Source organism: Bos indicus x Bos taurus, chromosome 11 (genome assembly GCF_003369695.1).
Source record: "Bos indicus x Bos taurus breed Angus x Brahman F1 hybrid chromosome 11, Bos_hybrid_MaternalHap_v2.0, whole genome shotgun sequence".
NCBI lineage: Eukaryota > Metazoa > Chordata > Mammalia > Artiodactyla > Bovidae > Bos > Bos indicus x Bos taurus.
In genome coordinates this window covers 37634339-37652866 of record NC_040086.1, presented here as the reverse complement: position 1 = coordinate 37652866, position 18528 = coordinate 37634339, and the positions used below count along the sequence as shown (strand labels likewise).

At 38.5% G+C, this 18528-nt stretch overlaps 1 protein-coding gene and 1 non-coding gene across 7 annotated transcripts in view; one reads left to right on the top strand and one right to left on the bottom strand.

The window, feature by feature from the left end:
• Positions 1-224: 224 nt before the first annotated feature.
• The window catches only part of CLHC1 (clathrin heavy chain linker domain containing 1), a 34580-nt gene continuing 16276 nt past the window's right edge, over positions 225-18528 (top strand). Inside the window, exons 1-8 of one of the 6 annotated variants that reach the window (XM_027555312.1) lie at positions 225-331; positions 3278-3470; positions 7868-8055; positions 9996-10129; positions 10499-10700; positions 10811-10923; positions 11272-11356; positions 13539-13645. In XM_027555312.1, coding sequence (XP_027411113.1) covers positions 3294-3470; positions 7868-8055; positions 9996-10129; positions 10499-10700; positions 10811-10923; positions 11272-11356; positions 13539-13645 — 1006 coding nt within the window. In that variant the 5' untranslated portion in view covers positions 225-331; positions 3278-3293. Of the gene's footprint in view, positions 332-3213; positions 3471-7867; positions 8056-9995; positions 10130-10498; positions 10701-10810; positions 10924-11271; positions 11357-13538; positions 13646-18528 lie in introns of all 6 variants that reach the window. The other 5 variants (XM_027555314.1, XM_027555316.1, XM_027555317.1 and 2 more) reach the window with 5 other exon arrangements.
• TRNAE-CUC lies at positions 18403-18475 on the bottom strand. Its single transcript has one exon. It is a non-coding gene; the product is annotated as a tRNA-Glu (tRNA).

Genomic DNA, 18528 nt, shown 5'->3' with positions numbered 1-18528 from the left:
AGACCAGGTCGTGACCTCATTTTTCCTCCCTCTAGCTTAACTTATTTCTCACTTTATCCTTCAGAACTTTCTCGAAATAATAGTTTTAAGCAACTTAAAAATGTCTTTAAAAGACTTTCCCCCTGTAGTTGACGTGGCTAAGAGGGCCTTTAAAAGGGGGTGGAGTTAAAGGGGCTTCCTGAGGAGAAGGGAGGAAATGGCAGTGTCTTCTGGGAATTGTAGTTTGCATTGCTTTCTTTTCGGCAGGACTACTTGTCCCAAGATGCAGTTCCGCACCTCTCGGCTCCGTAGTTACTATCGCCTAGCGGTGGGTTTGGAGAAAGGGATTAAGGTGAGGAGAAAGAGGCAAGCGCAGTAATGACTTCGGGGAGATGGAAACGGGTCAGAAGTGAAGGGGAGGGAAGGTTAAGAGGCTGGAGAAGAGCAGGGGAACCAAAAGTGTCGTCACCCACTAACAGAGGCGGTGAGGGGCGGAGGATCAGCGATCTACCACCAGAAGCTCCCAGGGCCTTCAAGGGAAGGGCCTTCGAGTGACCAGCTCCAGGCCACCAGAAAAATAGGTGGTGTCCTCAACCCCTTAGGCTCTCCTAGTTTGCGAAAGAGCCTGTCTAGTATGTCACTACGCAGTGTGAAAAGGTTTAGTATATTAAGTCTCAGGAGTTTTCAGATTTTCAAATGAAGTCATATGGGAAGGAAACCCGATGGAAGTTTATTTACTGCAGAATCTCCAAGTTTGGACGTTGGGAGTTGTAAAAGTCCTAAGAGGAAGTTTTTGGAGTATGTGTAGGGTGCTCTCCTGGCAAGGCAGGCGGGTCAGCGAGCTAAACCTTTGCTACGCGTTTGTGTTTCGTCGTGTCCCGACTCTGCGACCCCATATGCTAAGCCGGCCAGGGCCCTCTGTCCATGGAATTTTTCAGGTCAAAAATACTAGAATGGGTAGCCATTTCCTTCTCCAGGGGATCTTCCCACCCAGGGATCAAACCTAGGTCTCCTGCAGTGCAGGTGGTTTCTTTCCCTGCTGAGCCATTCAGCCACGAAGCTGAATCTCTGGGGGTGCCAAGCACCCCTCAAAACACAACCAAGGAAAACAGGGGCTGTCGGGGTGGGGCTGAGCTGCCGGGGAGGGGCGGTGGGGGGAGGGTGCGCAAGCAGGGGTGGGGGAGGGGGGAGGTGGAAACAAACAACAAAACTGTACATTTTTTTTAAAGTTTGTTGAAAAGAATATTGTCTTATTCTATAAAACATTTCAAACCTAGTTAGATATTTGTAATCAAAAAAAAAAAAAACATTTGCTCAGAAAGCAGCACTTAGGGCTGCCTGTCCTATATACCCTGCAGTCGGACAGGAAAAGAACTGAATATGTCACCCTTCTGATATTCTAAGGCAGCTGGACTGGCAGCTGAGTAAGGGAGAGTGATGGTGAGGTGATGCGGAGAGGGTGGGAAGTGTTCGAGGGTGCCCACTCTCCACAGCAGGCAGGAGCGGGGCAGAGGGCAAGCTTGTGACTGGGGCAGTGAAAATAAACGATTGGCTCTTATCAATCAACGCCTTTTGCTATGCGTACCCTACTAATGTCTTTATCTCTCTGCCGTTCTCTGCTTCCTCATCCCCAAATTCAGGCTTCTTAATTTTCTCTGTCCCCAGTCGTCTTCTAACCCACCTTTATTTTGCCGCCAAAGTATTCTAAAAAGTAAAAATGATTATGTCATTATGCTATTTCACCATCAAGATAAAACCCAAATTCCTTAGTGTGATAGTGAACCTCTGCCTTCCTTAGAGCCTAATCTTCCAAAGCCATTACTCGCTTTATGCTTTATTAACATTGAGCTAATTGAAGTTCCTGACATGTTTTTCCTACTTTGGCACTTCTGAGGAATCCATTTCTTCTCTCTGGTACACTCTTCATCCCATATTCTGCCAATTAATCTCCACTTTTACAGCAAAACTCCTTGAGAGTTGTTTATACTCATTGTCTCTTTAATTCTCTTCCTTCCATTGACTGAACCTACTTCTGGGGACAGGCTTTTTGTCTCCCCTCCTGTTCCAACTGAATAACTGTGGGAATAACCTCCGTGTTGCTAAATTCAATATCCATTTAATCTTCTTTGACCTGTCAGCAGCGTTTGACCCAGTGGATCATGCCTTTCCTCTTTGAAACACTTTCTTCACCTGATTGACTTCCATCTCCGTAGACCCTCTTTTCCAGGCTGTTTTGCTGCTTCCTCCTTATCTGCTAGACCTCTAAGCTTTGAAGTGCCCCTCAAGGCCCCGTCCTTGGATATCTGCTTTGCTTACATTTCCCAGATCTTTTTCCATTCTGTCTCATAACTTTTAAATATCATTTATATGCAGATGACTTATAAACCTCTTTCTCACTCAGACTACTCACTTGAACTCCAGCTTCACATACTAGCTGTCAATTCATCATCTCTAATAGGCGGGCCCAAACTCCTGATCTTATGAAATTGATCTTCCCATCTCATAGAAGGCAGTTCCATCTTTTCGGCTGCTGAAGCCAGAAACTTTATGGTCCTCGTTGACTCTTCTCTCTTACCCACTTGGCATCCCTCAACAAATCTTTTTGGTTTTATTTTTGATGTATGCAGCGAACACTTCTCACAGCTCTGCTGTTAGCACTGTTTCAAGCCACCATTATCTTTTGCCTGGGCTGTTGTAGTAGCTTCTCAGTAATTCTGAGTTCAACCCTTGTTTTCACGGGGCAGCAAGAGCAATTCTTTGAAAATGTAAGTCAGCTGTCAGTCTTCTGCACACAGTTCTCCAGTAGCTTCCTGTCTCAGAGTTAAGCCTAAGTTCCTGTAAGCAAGGCTATCACTCCCACACCAGAATGACTGGAGGCCACAATATTTGACCTTGTTTGTTTCATCAGGATGCTTTCAAACTAGTGTTCCCACATGAAGCAAATAAAATGCTAATTAAACTTCTGTTAGAAAATGTTAAGTTAAACCATTCGATCTTATGAAACAAATGCTTCTTTAGTAAGAAAAGAGCTTTTTATTGTCTGGTGTTTGGTATTTCTATCCCAGAGGTATAGTATAGCACATGACAGTAGAATTTATTAGACCTGTTCACTCAGAGGTTGAAATATTTATTTCATGAGATCCATGAGATTTTTTTTCTGATACATTTTATTTAGATCCATATTTGACCTAATTTATGTAAAGCTTTAGATTAATTGATTTTTTTTTCTTTCAGGCTTATCAAAGTTTTGGCTTTGTTGCAAAAGCAAATCAAGACTTAAATTTTCTCTGGTGAACAGGTGTCTACATTGACGTATGTCCGTCCAGGAAATAAATAAGCATGCTGTTCTCCCTCCTATCATTAGTGGAAGTGACAAGGAATTTTTGGAAAGAATGCAAAGATACATAATTACAGAAACTGAAAGAGTATGCTGTAATGAGGAAGGACCTGCTGATGAATATTACATCATATACCGAAACGTTTTTGATAAGGTATCGTAATGCTCTAAGACAGTGGAGTTTTTATGTGGTAGAAATGGTCCATCCTGACAATAAGATTCATACCTTAGTAACACCACTGCTTGTTTGACTACTTCTGTTTATCAGTTTTGAAAAATTTGTCCAATTTGTCAGAAAGGGATGAATGTGGGAGATGCTATGCAGGATTTATATTACTAGACAGTTAATGAGTGTTTCAGTTATCATAGCTTAAGGCTGTCGGTTTTAGAGCTACAATCTGTGCCTTCAAACATCATTTTGACCTTCCATCTTAAATTATTATCCAATTTGTTAGGAATTGGGCTGTAGCCAGAACCTGGTGATTCTTCATCGTTTTGGGTTGGTTTGTGGTGTCATTAAAACCTTGCTTTAAATTTGATCTGTATTACTGAATTGAGACCCCTCGTAGATTAGCGGTCCAGATAGGCACAGTAAACAAGCAGTTGGTACACGCATGCTCAGTTGCTTCAGTCGTGTCCAACTCTTGGTGACCCTGTGGACTGTATCCCGACAGGCTGCTCTGTCTACAGAATCATCCTGGCAAGAATACTGGAGTGGGTTGCCATTTCCTCCTCCAGGGGGTCTTCCAGACCTGAAAAACAGAGGTCAGAAAATGCTGCAGTTTTAGCTAACATTTGATTTTGCTTTTTAAGATTTTAGAAAAACCATCTTTTCTTTATAAACGATTGCAATATGGCCACGGATCCTCATTTTTTTAACCTCACTTTTTCTTTTTCACCTGTCTTTGAAGATGCCCTTACAGTAAAGTAAGTGAAATTAGCATCCTTTCCTCCTTACCTGGAAGAAATAATTACTTATGTTAAGACTTCTGTAAACTATTTGTCTCTGAGTTAAAAAGCCATAGGCAAGATAGAAGAATTCTGTTTTGTTTAATTTTTAAGCATTATACACTGAGTCTTATTTCTCCTCTAAAAAAAACTAAAGGAAAAGTGAGCATAAAGTAGTCATAGATACCTAAAAGTGGAATTAAGAAAATTGACGCCTATCCACTGGGCTTCCCCAATAGCTCAGTTGGTAAAGAATCTGCTTGCGATGCAGGAGACCCTGGTTAGATTCCTGGGTTGGGAAGATTGGTTGGGGGATAGGCTACCTAATCCAGTATTCCTGGGCTTCCCTTGTGGCTCAGCTGGTAAAGAATCTGCCTGCAATGTGGGGGACCTGGGTCCTGGGTTCAATCCCTAGGCTGGGAAGATTCTGTGGAGAAGAGAAAGGCTACCCACTCCAGTATTTTGGCCTGGAGAATCCATGGACTGTATAGTCCATGGGGTCACAAAGATTCGGACACAACTGAGTGAAATTTACCTCACTTTACTTCACTTGCATATCCATAAAAGTATAAATTGGAAAAATGAGTCTTTTCTTCCTTTAAAGTCATGTAGAAAATCTGTCTTTAAGAACTGGTACGTTGGCAGGTTAGCTTCATTTTATAAGTTGTCATGGTCAATGAAATTGTTTTGGTGTTTTAGTCATTAAGGAATATATTAGGTGAATGTTTATAGGTAGCATATTGAATAGGTTTTATAAATATCAGAAATCATGCTGAGACTCTACTTGTGTGAAATCAGCAAAGGAAAGTTATAACTGTAGCATACTTATTTTTGCATATACAAATGCTAACACTTGTCACAAGTTTTCACACATGAAGAGCTCTCTGCTTTAAATTAGTATAGTTATGGTGAAGTCATTTTGGAGGAGGTGTTGGTAAATTTAATTCCTAGAAAAAAGACAGGAGATTAAATAAAAGATGATTTCTGTATCTTTAGTCCTTTTCTCCCTACCCCCCAAGATTTCCATTCGAACTATTTGTACATTATACAGTTATACATTGTACATTGTGAAGAATCCTATTCTTCAAAACTAAGAGGGGATCTGAAATAGAAATCCTGTGGTACTTAGAGAAACCTTTCTTCTAGCTTCTCAATAAAATAATCTGCCTTTCCATTTTCATGTTATTCTAGCACATTTGGTTGTTAATAAACTATTAATGTAGGAGAAGGCAGTGGCAACCCACTCCAGCACTCTTGCCTGGAAAATCCCATGGACGGAGGAGCCTGGTGGGCCACAGTCCATGGGGTCGCAACAGAGTTGGACACGACTGAGCGACTTAGCAAACTATTAATGTCTGCCTTCTCTAATCTTCCCTGTCTTTTGGAAGGGTCCTAGTTTGGCAAAAGGTGAAAGTACCAACTTATATCTCTGAGTGCTTAGCGCCAGAGAACAAGTACCAAATTCTGTTTAAAATCAGAGGTAGAGGATTCAGCCTAGAGAACCATGCCTGAATCAAGGCAAGGAGACCTGAGGCTTGTGTAACAAGAATTAAGGGTAGGTTGCAGAGGGAGCCGAGGACTTAATAAGCAAAGAAGATCAAGGCTAGGAAGAGTGAGTTTCAGGAGATATGGGTGAATTATAGAGACAGCCGGACTCTGGAAAGTGGCCTTTTGTGTTCTCGTCGTGTTTTGTGCAAATAGTGTATGTCCCGTGAGTAGGAGCTGAGGTGGAATGAGTGCCATTCCTTTTATTCCTCATAGTTCTGTACCTGGGGAATACGGCTATGTTTTGGAGGAGTTAAGGGAAGCCTTAATATGGAGACTGAAACTTGAATGCCTAAAGGTCAGGAAGGTCATATGAGAGTTCAGTGTATTGGCTTTAAGAGAATAAGGAATCAAGGGGACTGTGGTAAAATGAAGAATCCAATTTAAAGCTCCAGCTGACTACTGCCATTAAAGGAATGGGAGTTCCATGCTGGTAGATTGTTCAGAGTTTTCAGAAGAAGCTAAAAATATGGGCTTTGGGTGAAATTTCCTAAATTTTAAAATATTTTGCTGGCCAACCAAAACTATTCTACCTCTAGCATACCAGTTTGCCTGCTTTACTCTAATGCATTTTCTGTGCAGTCTTAAAAATTCATGAGTGTCTTTCTGAAATCTGTTTATCCTAGTAAACCCATGGGAGCTGATCATGATGTTACAACAAGTCCGTTTTCTATCCATTAACATATCTGAGTTGTCTTGGATTGTTGCAGCACATCATAGAGGCTTGTGGAGTGGAGGATAGCAGGGAACAGTGAAGTGTTTAGTTTGAAAGACCACAAATTAATTGTCTCCATTTTATTGAAAATTGCTGGGCAGCAGTCTTGATTTTGGTGGATAGGTAGTTTGGTCATGCCAGAAAGATGACCAGTATCTTCCACTCAGAAATCCTCTTCTGGTGCTTGGTGTTGATCGGTTATCTCCTTATACCATTTTTTTTTTTTTTTTTTGCCATACCACTCTTGCGATCTCAGTTTCCCTACCCAGAAGTGAACCTGGGCCACAGCAGTGAAAGCACAAGTCCTAACCACTGGGCCAATGGGGAACTCCCCTTCTTATACCATTTCTTGATAGACCAGATGTCTTTCTGCATTATTTTTTTCTAGGTATTTTCTAGCTATAGTGGAGTATACTATAGACTATATATGTAGCAGGGGTAGAAAGCATAATTGTATCTTTCAGAGGAAATTGTGGATTGGTCACATTTATTCCTTATATCACTTGACACCTGAAATTCTCATGAGTTGGCAACCATAGATTATTTTTAATGTTTTTGTTTTTTAACTTCTTTAAAGTGTTTCTTAGTTATGATTGCTTTTTCATTTGGCTAATGCCTACACAAGGTTAACCAGAGAAAAAGAAAAAGTAAAAAACCAATAAGCAGAGTATACAATGAAGTCAGGTCCTTCTCATTTTAGAACCTACTTACCCTTTCTTTCTCTATAGTTTTCTTCTTTCCTCCTCTGTAGGTTTCTATTTTCTTCCATTCTTGTTCCAGAGATATGTACATAAACGTCATTTTAAACCATGAATATAAGATGTGAAGGGTTTTCTACAATTGTACTTGACATCTTGGGGATAGAAATGCAGTTTGGTAATTGAGATTATTGATCAACAAGAGCAGATGGGTTAGAAAAACAGGGAGATGAAGGGAGTCTAGGATTTTAAGGTCTGAATGAAGTCAGAGACTAGATTTGGAGATAGTGAGGGATGATATGTAATTGTATTTAAGAGATCCAGAGTTGGGATAGTTAGACCTGGTATTGGTTTTAACTGACTTAATATAATGTATGTGTTAATTCCTGAGTAGAGCAAAAAATGTTTTTTTCTCAAACTCACAGAATTGTAATGATTCACAAAGATCATATATTCAGTAATCATGAACTGTCTTTAATATCCAGGCATATTGCATATAAGTGCAAGCTCAAATTTGTAAAATTTTAGATTTCTAATTGCCCATCATTTCATTAAACACAATTATAATGCTATTTGCAAGGTTTTTGATCTATAGTCTTCTAGAAAAAAATTCAGTACCACAATCAGAAAAAAATCATGTTTCAGGTAATAGAATATGTCACTGCATACAAATCCATTCTTACTTCAATAAAGAAAGAATACGACACATTTATTGAGACAATAAAGAAAGGCCAAAGAACTGCATTTTATCTTCATGGAAAACTTAAAGTTTTGGCAGGAGAGCCCACAGCATTGGTATATCACAAGAAAAGAATAGCCCAACTTCAGGCAAAGTAAGTATATTCGTAAGTAGCCCAAAAGGTGATAATTGCTACTTGGTTTATTAACTAGCCATTGTAACTGTAACTAGTGATTCTTAGTCATCTTCAACTTTGATTTTATTTTAAAGCCATGTTTTTATGTTACCCTTCCTATTGAAATTACTCTATTTTTACTTGAAAAATAATACTAATTCAGTTTGGGAAATTTATAATATCTCTTAGGATAATTGGAGGCACATTGTAGTATCGTAAAATGAAGGATGCAGATAATTGCTCCAGGTAATTTCTTGCATGGAAGGTTTAATGGTACAATTTCATGATTACCATCTGAAATAGAGCACTTAATCTTGTGATGCAAAAAAAGTAAGTAACCTACTGGGAGATGATAAAACTCTCACTCTTTTTGAACAGTCTCAGATTTTCAGTGTTCCATTTGGTAATTGATGGGTAAATTGTTCTTAGAGATAATTTGAAGTCAACCAGGAAAATTATGTGAAATTTGACCTCCATTTTTGGTAATGTAGCTGGCTAGAGGTTGGGATCACTTCTTGTTGGGAGAAAATGCTACATAAATAGTAAAAAAAAAATTTTTTTTTTGAAAGGGACAGGAGGCGGATAAGATAGTAACAGAAATATTAGGGCAAAATCAGAAGACAAAAGATAGAGGAGCACTAAAGCTTCTTTGGAATCAAGATTGCCGGGAGAAATATCACCTCAGATATGCAGATAACACCACCCTTATGGAAGAAAGTGAAGAGGAACTAAAAAGCCTCTTGATGAAAGTGAAAGAAGAGAGTGAAAAAGTTGGCTTAAAGCTCAACATTCACAAAACGAAGATCATGGCATCTGGTCCCATCACTTCATGGGAAATAGATGGGGAAACAGTGGAAACAGTGTCAGACTTTATTTTTTTGGGCTCCAAAATCACTGCAGATGGTGACTGCAGCCATGAAATTAAAAGACACTTACTCCTTGGAAGGAAAGTTATGACCAACCTAGATAGCATATTGAAAAGCAGAGACATTACTTTGCCAACAAACGTCCGTCTAGTCAAGGCTATGGTTTTTCCAGTGGTCATGGGTGGATGTGAGAGTTGGACTGTGAAGAAGGCTGAGTGCCGAAGAATTGATGCTTTTGAACTGTGGTGTTGGAGAAGACTCTTGAGAGTCCCTTGGACTGCAAGGAGATCCAACCAGTCCATCCTAAAGGAGATCAGTCCTGGGTGTTCATTGGAAGGACTGATGCTGAAGCTAAAACTCCAATACTTTGGCCACCTCATGTGAAGAGTTGACTCATTGGAAAAGACCCTGATGCTGGGAGGGATTGGGGGCAGGAGGAGAAGGGGATGACAGAGGATGAGATGGCTGGATGGCATCACCGACTCGATGGACGTGAGTTTGAGTGAACTCCGGGAGATGGTGATGGACAGGGAGGCCTGGCGTGCTGTGATTCATGGGGTCGCAAAGAGTCGGACACAACTGAGCGACTGAACTGAACTGAATAATATTGGACTTCTGGGTTCCAGAACTATGAAAGAACAGATTTCTGTTGTTTTAACCCACCAAGTTTGTGGTATTTTGTTGTAGCAGCCACAGGAAACTAATAGGATTACTTAACAAAAATGATGTTTAAATTGCAAATGTAGTTTTCAACTAAAGGGAATGGACGTAGTACTTTGTGGCCAGATTATTCTATTTAACATTTATAAATTTCCAGTAAGGTTACAGATCATAGTCAGTATAAGATTTTATTGATGCTTTGAAAGAGAATGGTTTCTCACTTATGAGGTTAGTTAACTTCTTAGCCATTGTTTTGTAAACTTTCACCCACATTCATGGTACAAAATGATAATTAGCCAAATTAAAGTAATAATTTAACCTGTTTTACTTTGAGTGATATGATTAAATAATTAGTTGAAAGAAACATATTAAAAAAGCCTTTCTGATTTTCAGGATGGGACTTATTGAAAATAATTCCTCAAAGATTCAATTGCAGATAAATGAAATGAAACAAGTCAGGGCAAAGTATGACACAAAAGAAGAACAATATTGTACTTTCTGCAAAGATCCTTTAAAACCTATTCCAGGTACAGAATTTTGTTTAAAATATTTGTGAGAAATTCCAATTGTTTCCTTAGCATGTGGGATCTTCCCAGACCAGGGATCAAAACCTGTGTCCCCTACATTACCTGGAAGATTCTTAACCATTGGACCAGCAGCGAAGTCCCTTCATTAAGTCTTCAGTGATGATTTGTTTAAAACTTCCAGCCATTTAGAAATGTATGCTAATGTTCAGTAATCTACAAGTTCATATTGCCATCTCTTAATTATTTCTTAACATAGTCAACCATCTGACCTATTTTATTAATACTAAGACTTGCTCTTTGAGCACAAGCATCCCACACTGCTTGTGTGGGACACTGCTTGTCTTGTTTGATTTTTTCCCTTTCCCTTAGGCATGACTCTCCAAGAATCTGTCAATTTAGACGCTCTCACTAAATACTTGAAACATCTTGAAGGTAAATACGCAGAAATGGAAGAACTTATGTCCAAAAAATATGTACCTATTCAGAGGAAGGCAGATTTAGATGAGGAAATGACTGTGGTATTAGAACGGCGAGATTCAACTGAAAATCTGAACAATGAATTACAGTTTAGGTATGAAAGTTGCATCTATGTTTTAAAAGTTTGAAGCTTTTATTTGATTTTAATATTCCACTGTTTGATTTTAGGTTCAGTATGTCATTAACGTTTTTTTATCTTTATAGTCATCAAAAACTGCAGGTTATTTCACAGGCACTTACTTTGTGGGTAAAATCTGATATGAGCAGATCATTTCAAGACTTCGTGGAGAACATTCAGAAAAGTAAAGATTTACACGGTAGATGATCTGTATTTTTTAAGTATCATATATAATGGAAAACATTTTGTTTCCCCTTAGGCTGAGTTTTAAAAATGTGAAAATGTACTTACTTTTGTTAGGGATCTGTTACCCTATGGGCTTCTTCCTTCAGCAGTTGGCAGATAATCTGTAAAGAGTAAACTTGGTTAGCCAGGGAGAGAATACCTGAAAATAAGGAAGCAAGAGATGGGGAGGCCATTCAGTTTAGGAAGAGGCTGGTACTATTAGAACTATAGCATTAGATTGTTGGTATTAAACATTTGTGTTTGTTGTTTTTATTGATTGATAACCTTAAATATCATCTGATGATGCTGTTAATATTTACAGATAAACAAGGCATTGTTGAAGAACTACTTGAAGAAGACCCAAGCAAGGCAAAAGAAGCTGAAATTTTGCTGTACTTCATTGAAAGGCAAATATTTTAAAAGCTTTGATCTTCCTTAAGCTATTATAGCATTTATTTAATATTTGCTTAAATGCTTACTCAATATTTAGCATTTTTAGCATCTTTTTGAAATATTAGCATCTTTTTGAGCTGTAGTCTCTAGCTTTTGTATTTTTTAATAGCTACTCTAGTAGACAAATTAGAAAATAAACTAGAATTTTTAGAATATAGATTCTTTATGAAAATAAATACCAGATTGATGGTCTCAGAGATTTTATGGAAGATATAGCTAGACTATAGTGTTAAGTTTTACTTATATTTTTCTTGTATTCCCTAACCATTGACCTGATCTTACAGAATGTTTTTGAGAACATCTCCTTTTATTTGTTTATTTATTTTGGCCTGTGTTCGTTAGGTGTTTGTTGCTGTGCGTGGGCTTTCTCTAGTTGCAGAGAGCTGGGGTTACTCTTTGTTGTGATACACGGGCTTCTCATTCCCACGGCATCTCTTGTTGTGCAGCAGAGGCTCTAGGGCACTTGGGCGTTGAGCACTGGCACTTCAGCAGTTGTGGTATGTTGGCCTAGGTGGCCCTCGACATGTTTGATCCTCCTAGATCAGGGATCGAATTCATGTCCCCTACGTTGGCAGGTGGATTCTTAACCACTGGACCACCAGGGAAGCCCAGGAACATCTTCCTGAATCAGATTATCCAAGCCAGTTTAGTCCTTCTTTTCCTCATTTGTATCCTATGACATATTAGGAAGGCATATTTCTCTCTAATATGTATTAAATTATTATATAGTGTATGCTACTGCTGCTAAGTCGCTTCAGCCGTGTCCGACTCTGTGCGACCCCGTAGACGGCAGCCCACTAGGCTCCTCTGTCCCTGGGATTCTCCAGGCAAGAATACTGGAGTGGGTTGCCATTTCCTTCTCCAATGCATGAAAGTGAAGAGTGAAAGTGAAGTCGCTCAGTCGTGTCCGACTCTTAGTGACTCCATGGACTTCAGCCTACGAGGCTCCTCCTCCATGGGATTTTCAGGCAAGAGTACTGGAGTGGGGTGCCATTGTCTTCTCCGATATAGTGTATAGTAAAGGCTTAAAGAGCTCTGACTTTATTCTTTTTTTAAAATTTTTAAATTAGAGGATAATTGCTTTACAATGTTGGGTTGGTTTCTGCCATAAAACAGCGTGAATCAGCCATAAATATCTGTTTGTCCCCTCCCTCTTGAACCTCCCCCATAAGACTTTATTCTTTATTTTATTTTTTATGTATTCTTTATTCTTTAAGAGGTTGATTCATAGGCTATGAGGCCAATCTGTAATGAACATATGTAATATTACTAGTCTTCTATGTTAAACAGTTTTCTCTTGTTGATTTGCTTGTTGATATGATATAAAGAAGGGGTAAAGATCATTTTGAGGCACCCCAAAGCCTGGATTGTTTCCTCATACTCTATGCTTCTCTAAGTCTTCCAGCTTCACATATAAGAGAAAAACCCTGAGGATAAAAGTTTTATGTATTTTGCTTAATATTATTTCAGTGTTTTTCCTCCTCTGAGGTTCCACATTCATTTGCAACACTTTAAATCCTCTTTGGCATAGTTGTATTAATAGTGAGGTAAGAGTTGAGCTGGAGACATTTTGCCCTAGGAAGAGGAGTAGAAGCTTAAGTTATCTGAACTATTATCTTTTCTTCTCTCATTTAGTCTCACATTCAGTTGGGAGTCTGGTTACTGGTGGAACAACTTATGCTTCTGAATACCAAGGACTCCTCTTGATTTTCAGCTTTGGCAGCATATGAGTTCAATTAATATTTACCCTACATTGAGCGTCTAAGCAGATTGCCCTTCTTTCCCTGGTTCTCCTTTTCTTCTGGAGATGATATGAGAGGAAAAAAAAATCTGAGCTCACTATAAATTCAGTGAAGTTCTTTCCATTTCCTATGGATTATTCTAAGTACTGAAGAATAAGGTACATAATCAGGTTCAAGTCACCTAGCAGGTGAGAATCTTCTTCTGAAGCTACAAAAAATAATATTAGGGAAGGGAGTGAAAGAATATTTTAGAGAGTGAATGGATCTAGTTATAGTTTATTAGAGGTGTTTTTTGTATTACTATACTACTATGTTTAATATGTATTAGACATTTCTAATCAGTTTTCTTTACTTTTTTTGTATACTATTGTATAATGAAATGCAATGACTGTAGGTTCAATGAATTAATCTCACTTGGGGAATATGAAAAGGCAGTTTATTTTGCAGTGAATGGTCCTAGAAGAATTCTTCAAAACATTGGGACAGTGAACAAATTTAAGGGTAAGCATTTCTCTCTGAATCTTACATGTATATGCTAATTATACTTTTTTTCCCCCCTGATAGAATGGGATGAATATTGAACTGGAAAATAAGATGCAGGCTCCAGCCCTATATCTATCATTTACTCAGTTTCCTTACCTATAAGATTAAGGAGTTTGATTAGGCTTTCCCAATTAAGTTATGAAATATTTCAAGTGTACAGAAAAGTATGAATAACGGCAAAGATTGAGGGCAAGAGGAGAAGGGGGCAACAGAGGATGAGACGGTTGGATGGCATCACCGACTCAATGGACATGAGTTTGAGCAAACTCTGGGGAATAGTGAAGGACAGGGAAGCCTGGCGTGCTGCAGTTCATGGGGTCACAAAGAAGCAGAAACAGCTTAGCGACTGAACAATAACAATTCACTGCCAAGCTTAAAAATGTGAATATTTTGTCAGGTTTGCTCCACTTCCTTTAAAAGCAGCTTTGTTGTAGCGAGTCAACATACATACAATAAACTGTACACTGTTAAAGTATAGAGTTTGTTAGGTTTTGACATATGTATCCTCCAAAAGTTCTGTCTTTGTCCTCAGTGATCCCTCTCTAAATCAAATCCCTTAACGATTATACAGTGGAAGTGACAAATAGATTCAAGGGATTAGATCTGATAGAGTGCCTGAAGAGCTATGGACGGAGGTTTATGACATTGTACAGGAGGCAGTGATCAAGACCATCCCCAAGAAAAAGAAGTGCACAGAGGCAAAATGGTTGTCTGAGGCCTCACAAATAGCTGAGAAAAGAAGAGAAGCTAAAGGCAAAGGAGAAAAGGAAAGATACATCTATTTGAATGCAGAGTTCCAAAGAATAGCAAGGAGAGATAAGAAAACCTTTCTCAGTGATCATTGCAAAGAAATACAGGAAAACAATAGAATGGGAAAGACTAGAGATCTCTTCAAGAAAATTAGAGATACCAAGGGAACATTTCATGTAAAGATGGGCACAATAAAGGACAGAAATGTTATGTACCTAACAGAAGCAGAAGATATTAAGAAGTGGTGGCAAGAATACACAGAAGAACTATACAAAAGAGATCTTCATGACCCAGATAACCACGATGGTGTGATCACTCACCTAGAGCCAGACATCCTGAAATGTGAAGTCAAGTGGGCCTTAGAAAGCATCACTATGAACAAAGCTAGTGGAGGTGATGGAATCCTAATTGAGCTATTTCAAATCCTGAAAGATGATGCTGTGAAAGTGCTCCACTCAATATGCCAGCAAATTTGGAAAACTCAACAGTGGCCACAGAACTGGAAAAGGTCAATTTTCATTCCAGTCTCTAAGAAAGGCAATGCCAAAGAATGTTCAAACTACCACACAATTGCACTCATCTCACACACTAGCAAATTAATGCTCAAAATTCTCTAAGCCAGGCTTCAACAGTACGTGAACTGTGAACTTCCACATATTCAAGCTGGTTTTAGAAAAGGCAGAGAAACCAGAGATCAAATTCCGAACATCCATTGGATCATCGAAAAAGCAAGAGAGTCCGAGAAAAACACCTACTTCTGCTTTATTAACTACGCCAAAACCTTTGACTTTGTGGATCACAACAAACTGTGGAAAATTCTGAAGGAGATGGGAATACCAAACCACCTGACCTGCCTCATAAGAAATCTGTATGTAGGTCAAGAAGCAACAGTTAGAACTAGACATGGAACAACAGACTGGTTCCAAATTGAGAAAGGGGTAGGTCAAGGCAGTATATTGTCACCATGCTTATTTAACTTATATGCAGAGTACATCGTGGGAAATGCCGGGCTGGATGAAGCACAAGCTGCAAACAAGATTGCCAGGAGAAATATCAATAACCTCAGATATGCAGATGACACCACCCTTATGGCAGAAAGTGAAGAAGAACTAAAGAGCCTCTTGATGAAAGAGGAGAGTGAAAAATCTGGCTTAATACTCCGCATTCAAAAAATTAAGATCATGGCATCCGGTCCCATCACTTCATGGCAAATAGATGGGGAAACAATGGAAACAGTGAGAAACTTTATTTGGGGGGGCTCCAAAATCACTGCAGATGGTGACTGCAGCCATGAAATTAAAAGACGCTTGCTCCTTGGAAGAAAAGCTATGACCAACCTAGACAGCATATTAAAAAGCAGAGACATTACTTTGCCAACAAAGGTCCATCTAGTCAAAGCTTTGGTTTTTCGAGTGGTCATGTGTGGATGTGAGAGTTGGACCATACAGAAAGCTAAGCATCAAAGAAATGAACTGTAGTGTTGGAGAAGACTCTTGAAAGTCCCTTAGACTGCAAGGAGATCCAACCAGTCTATCCTAAAGGAAATCAGTCCTGAATATTCATTGAAAGGACTGATGCTGAAGCTGAAACTCCAATACTTTGGCCACCTGTTGCCAAAAACTGACTCATTGGAAAAAACCCTGATGCTGGGAAAGATTGAAGGTGGGAGGAGAAGGGGACGACAGAGGATGAGATGGTTGGATGGCATCACCGACTCAATGGACATGAGTTTCAGCAAGCTCCAGGAGTTGGTGAAGGACAGGGAAGCCTGGCGTTCTGCAGTCCATGGGGTCACAAAGAGTCGGACATGACTGAGTGACTGAACTGAACTGATCCCTCTTTCCCACTACTCCCCTCCCTGCCACTGGTCTCCCTCATATGGCTTCTCTCCAGCCCCCAGGCAACTACTTATCTGCTATCAATCACCAAAGATTAGTTTGCATTTTCTAGAATTTCATATAAATGAATTATAATGTAGGTATCCTTTTGTTTTTTATCTACTAAACCCCAAACAGGAACGGCTTATCTAACTGGAATAACCATTCTTGGTTCAATTCTTTACAACAGACTTCTAATATTCCTAGAAAAAGATGTTCTAATGATCAATTTTAAAATTACTTGTTACACAGTATACCACAAACCATAATCTGAAATCACAGAGCAACAAAAAAATGAAGCCTGAAAAACAAAAAAACAAAACCAAAAAGTATAAGTGTAAAATTCTTTTGTTTGTATTTTGAAGTTTATTTCAGAAACAGTGAGAAAATTAATTTCTGTTGTTTTTTAAAGGCACCCAGTATGTGGTGACTTGTTACAGGAACTCTAGGAAACTAATACAGCGTATGTATGTGCAGTGTGTATATGTGTATGAGGGGTGCATATAGCTTCCACAGATGCTTCCAGAGATGTTCATCTTGCTCTTCTCACTCCACACTTGGGACCTTTCCTGCCATACTACATAAGTATGCACTTATCTTCGGAGATGGTTAATGTAATAGTATTCATGCACTCTCCAGATTCAACTGAAAATAGAGGCTACTAATTTACTGTTCGCTTGGGCAGGAGAAATTGTCTTGAAATAATTGACAGCCTTTTTAGAATGGTGGTTCACTATTGTTTTTCTTCACTTTTGCCCTATTCCATAAGGCAGCCAAATGCACTACAAGAAATTTAGTAGGTATGCTTTTTTGACTGATTTCTTGCACTGAGCATAATTATTTTGGAATTCATCCATGTTATTGCATCTATCAATAATTTATTTTTCATTGCTGAGTAGTGTTCTATTCTGTGAATAGAAATGCTTTATCAGATATTTTCTACCAATTTGTGGCTTGTCTTTTCATTTTCTTAACAGTGTCTTTCTAAGAGTAGAAGTCATTCATTATGTTGAAATCTAATTTATGATTTTTTTTTTATGGATTGAGAATTTAGTGTAGTACCTAAGAAATCTATGTCTACTCTGCAGAGATTCTTCTTCTATTTTTTTCCCCTAAGGATTTTATAATTTTAGGTTTACATTTAGGTCTGTGATCCAGTTTGGGTTAATTTTTATATATGATGTGAGGTATGGGTTAAAGTTTTTTTTTTCAAAGTTTATTTTTGCTGATAGCTATCTAGTTATTCCAGGATAATTGATTTAAAAAGACTTTCTCCACTCATTTACCTTTGTACCTTTGTGACAATCAACTGATTGTCTATTCTGTTCATTGATCTGTTTATCTTGAAGCTTGTACTACACTGTCTTGATTAATGTAAGCTTATAGTAAGTCTTGAAATTAGATTGTGTTAGTCTTCAAACTCTGTTCTTCTTTATCAAATTTGGTTTGGCTATTTTAGGTCTTTTATATTTCTGTTTAAATTTTTGAAGTCAGCTTGTAAATTTCTTAGGGGAAAAAAAAGGTCTACTAGGAATTGCATTGAATCTGTAGTTCAACATGGGGAGAATAGACAGTGAACAATACTGAATACTATGACCCAGTGAACCCATAAATGTGGTCTATCTCTCCATTTTTGCTTTTAGGGTTTTAAAAAAATTTAGCAGTGTTTTATAGGTTATAGTGTTCTGTTTTTTGTTTTTAACATTGAAATGTTCAATTTTTACTCAGAAATTTTGAGACATCTTGCAAGTAACTAGGAACTCTTTCTTTGAATGTGCTCTCAACTTAGTATAAGTTAAAAGTGATAAAAATTTTTAAGTGATATTGGTATAGTCCTGAGTTTCTTTCTCTTCTCCCTTTGTCTTGGTCTACTCAAATTATGGCTTGAAGTTTCAGTAAAAATAAGTGCTTGCAATTAATGCTTAAATAGTATAATTACCAGTGAAATTGAAAAACAGCCAACTTTTATTCATTTACTAGGTATGTGGATCTTACTCTAAGAAATTCACCAAAACTAGATTGGTGATAACTCACTGAGTGTTTTGTAGAATCACAGTATATTAAGTAAGACATTAAGTGAGATCCTAGTTCCCTGACCAGGGATTGAACCTGGGCCCACAGCAGTGAGAGCACTAAGACCTAACCACTGGACCACCAGGGAATTCCCATCTTTCACCTCCTTCTGGAGGCTCTGAATAGATTTCCATTCCATGC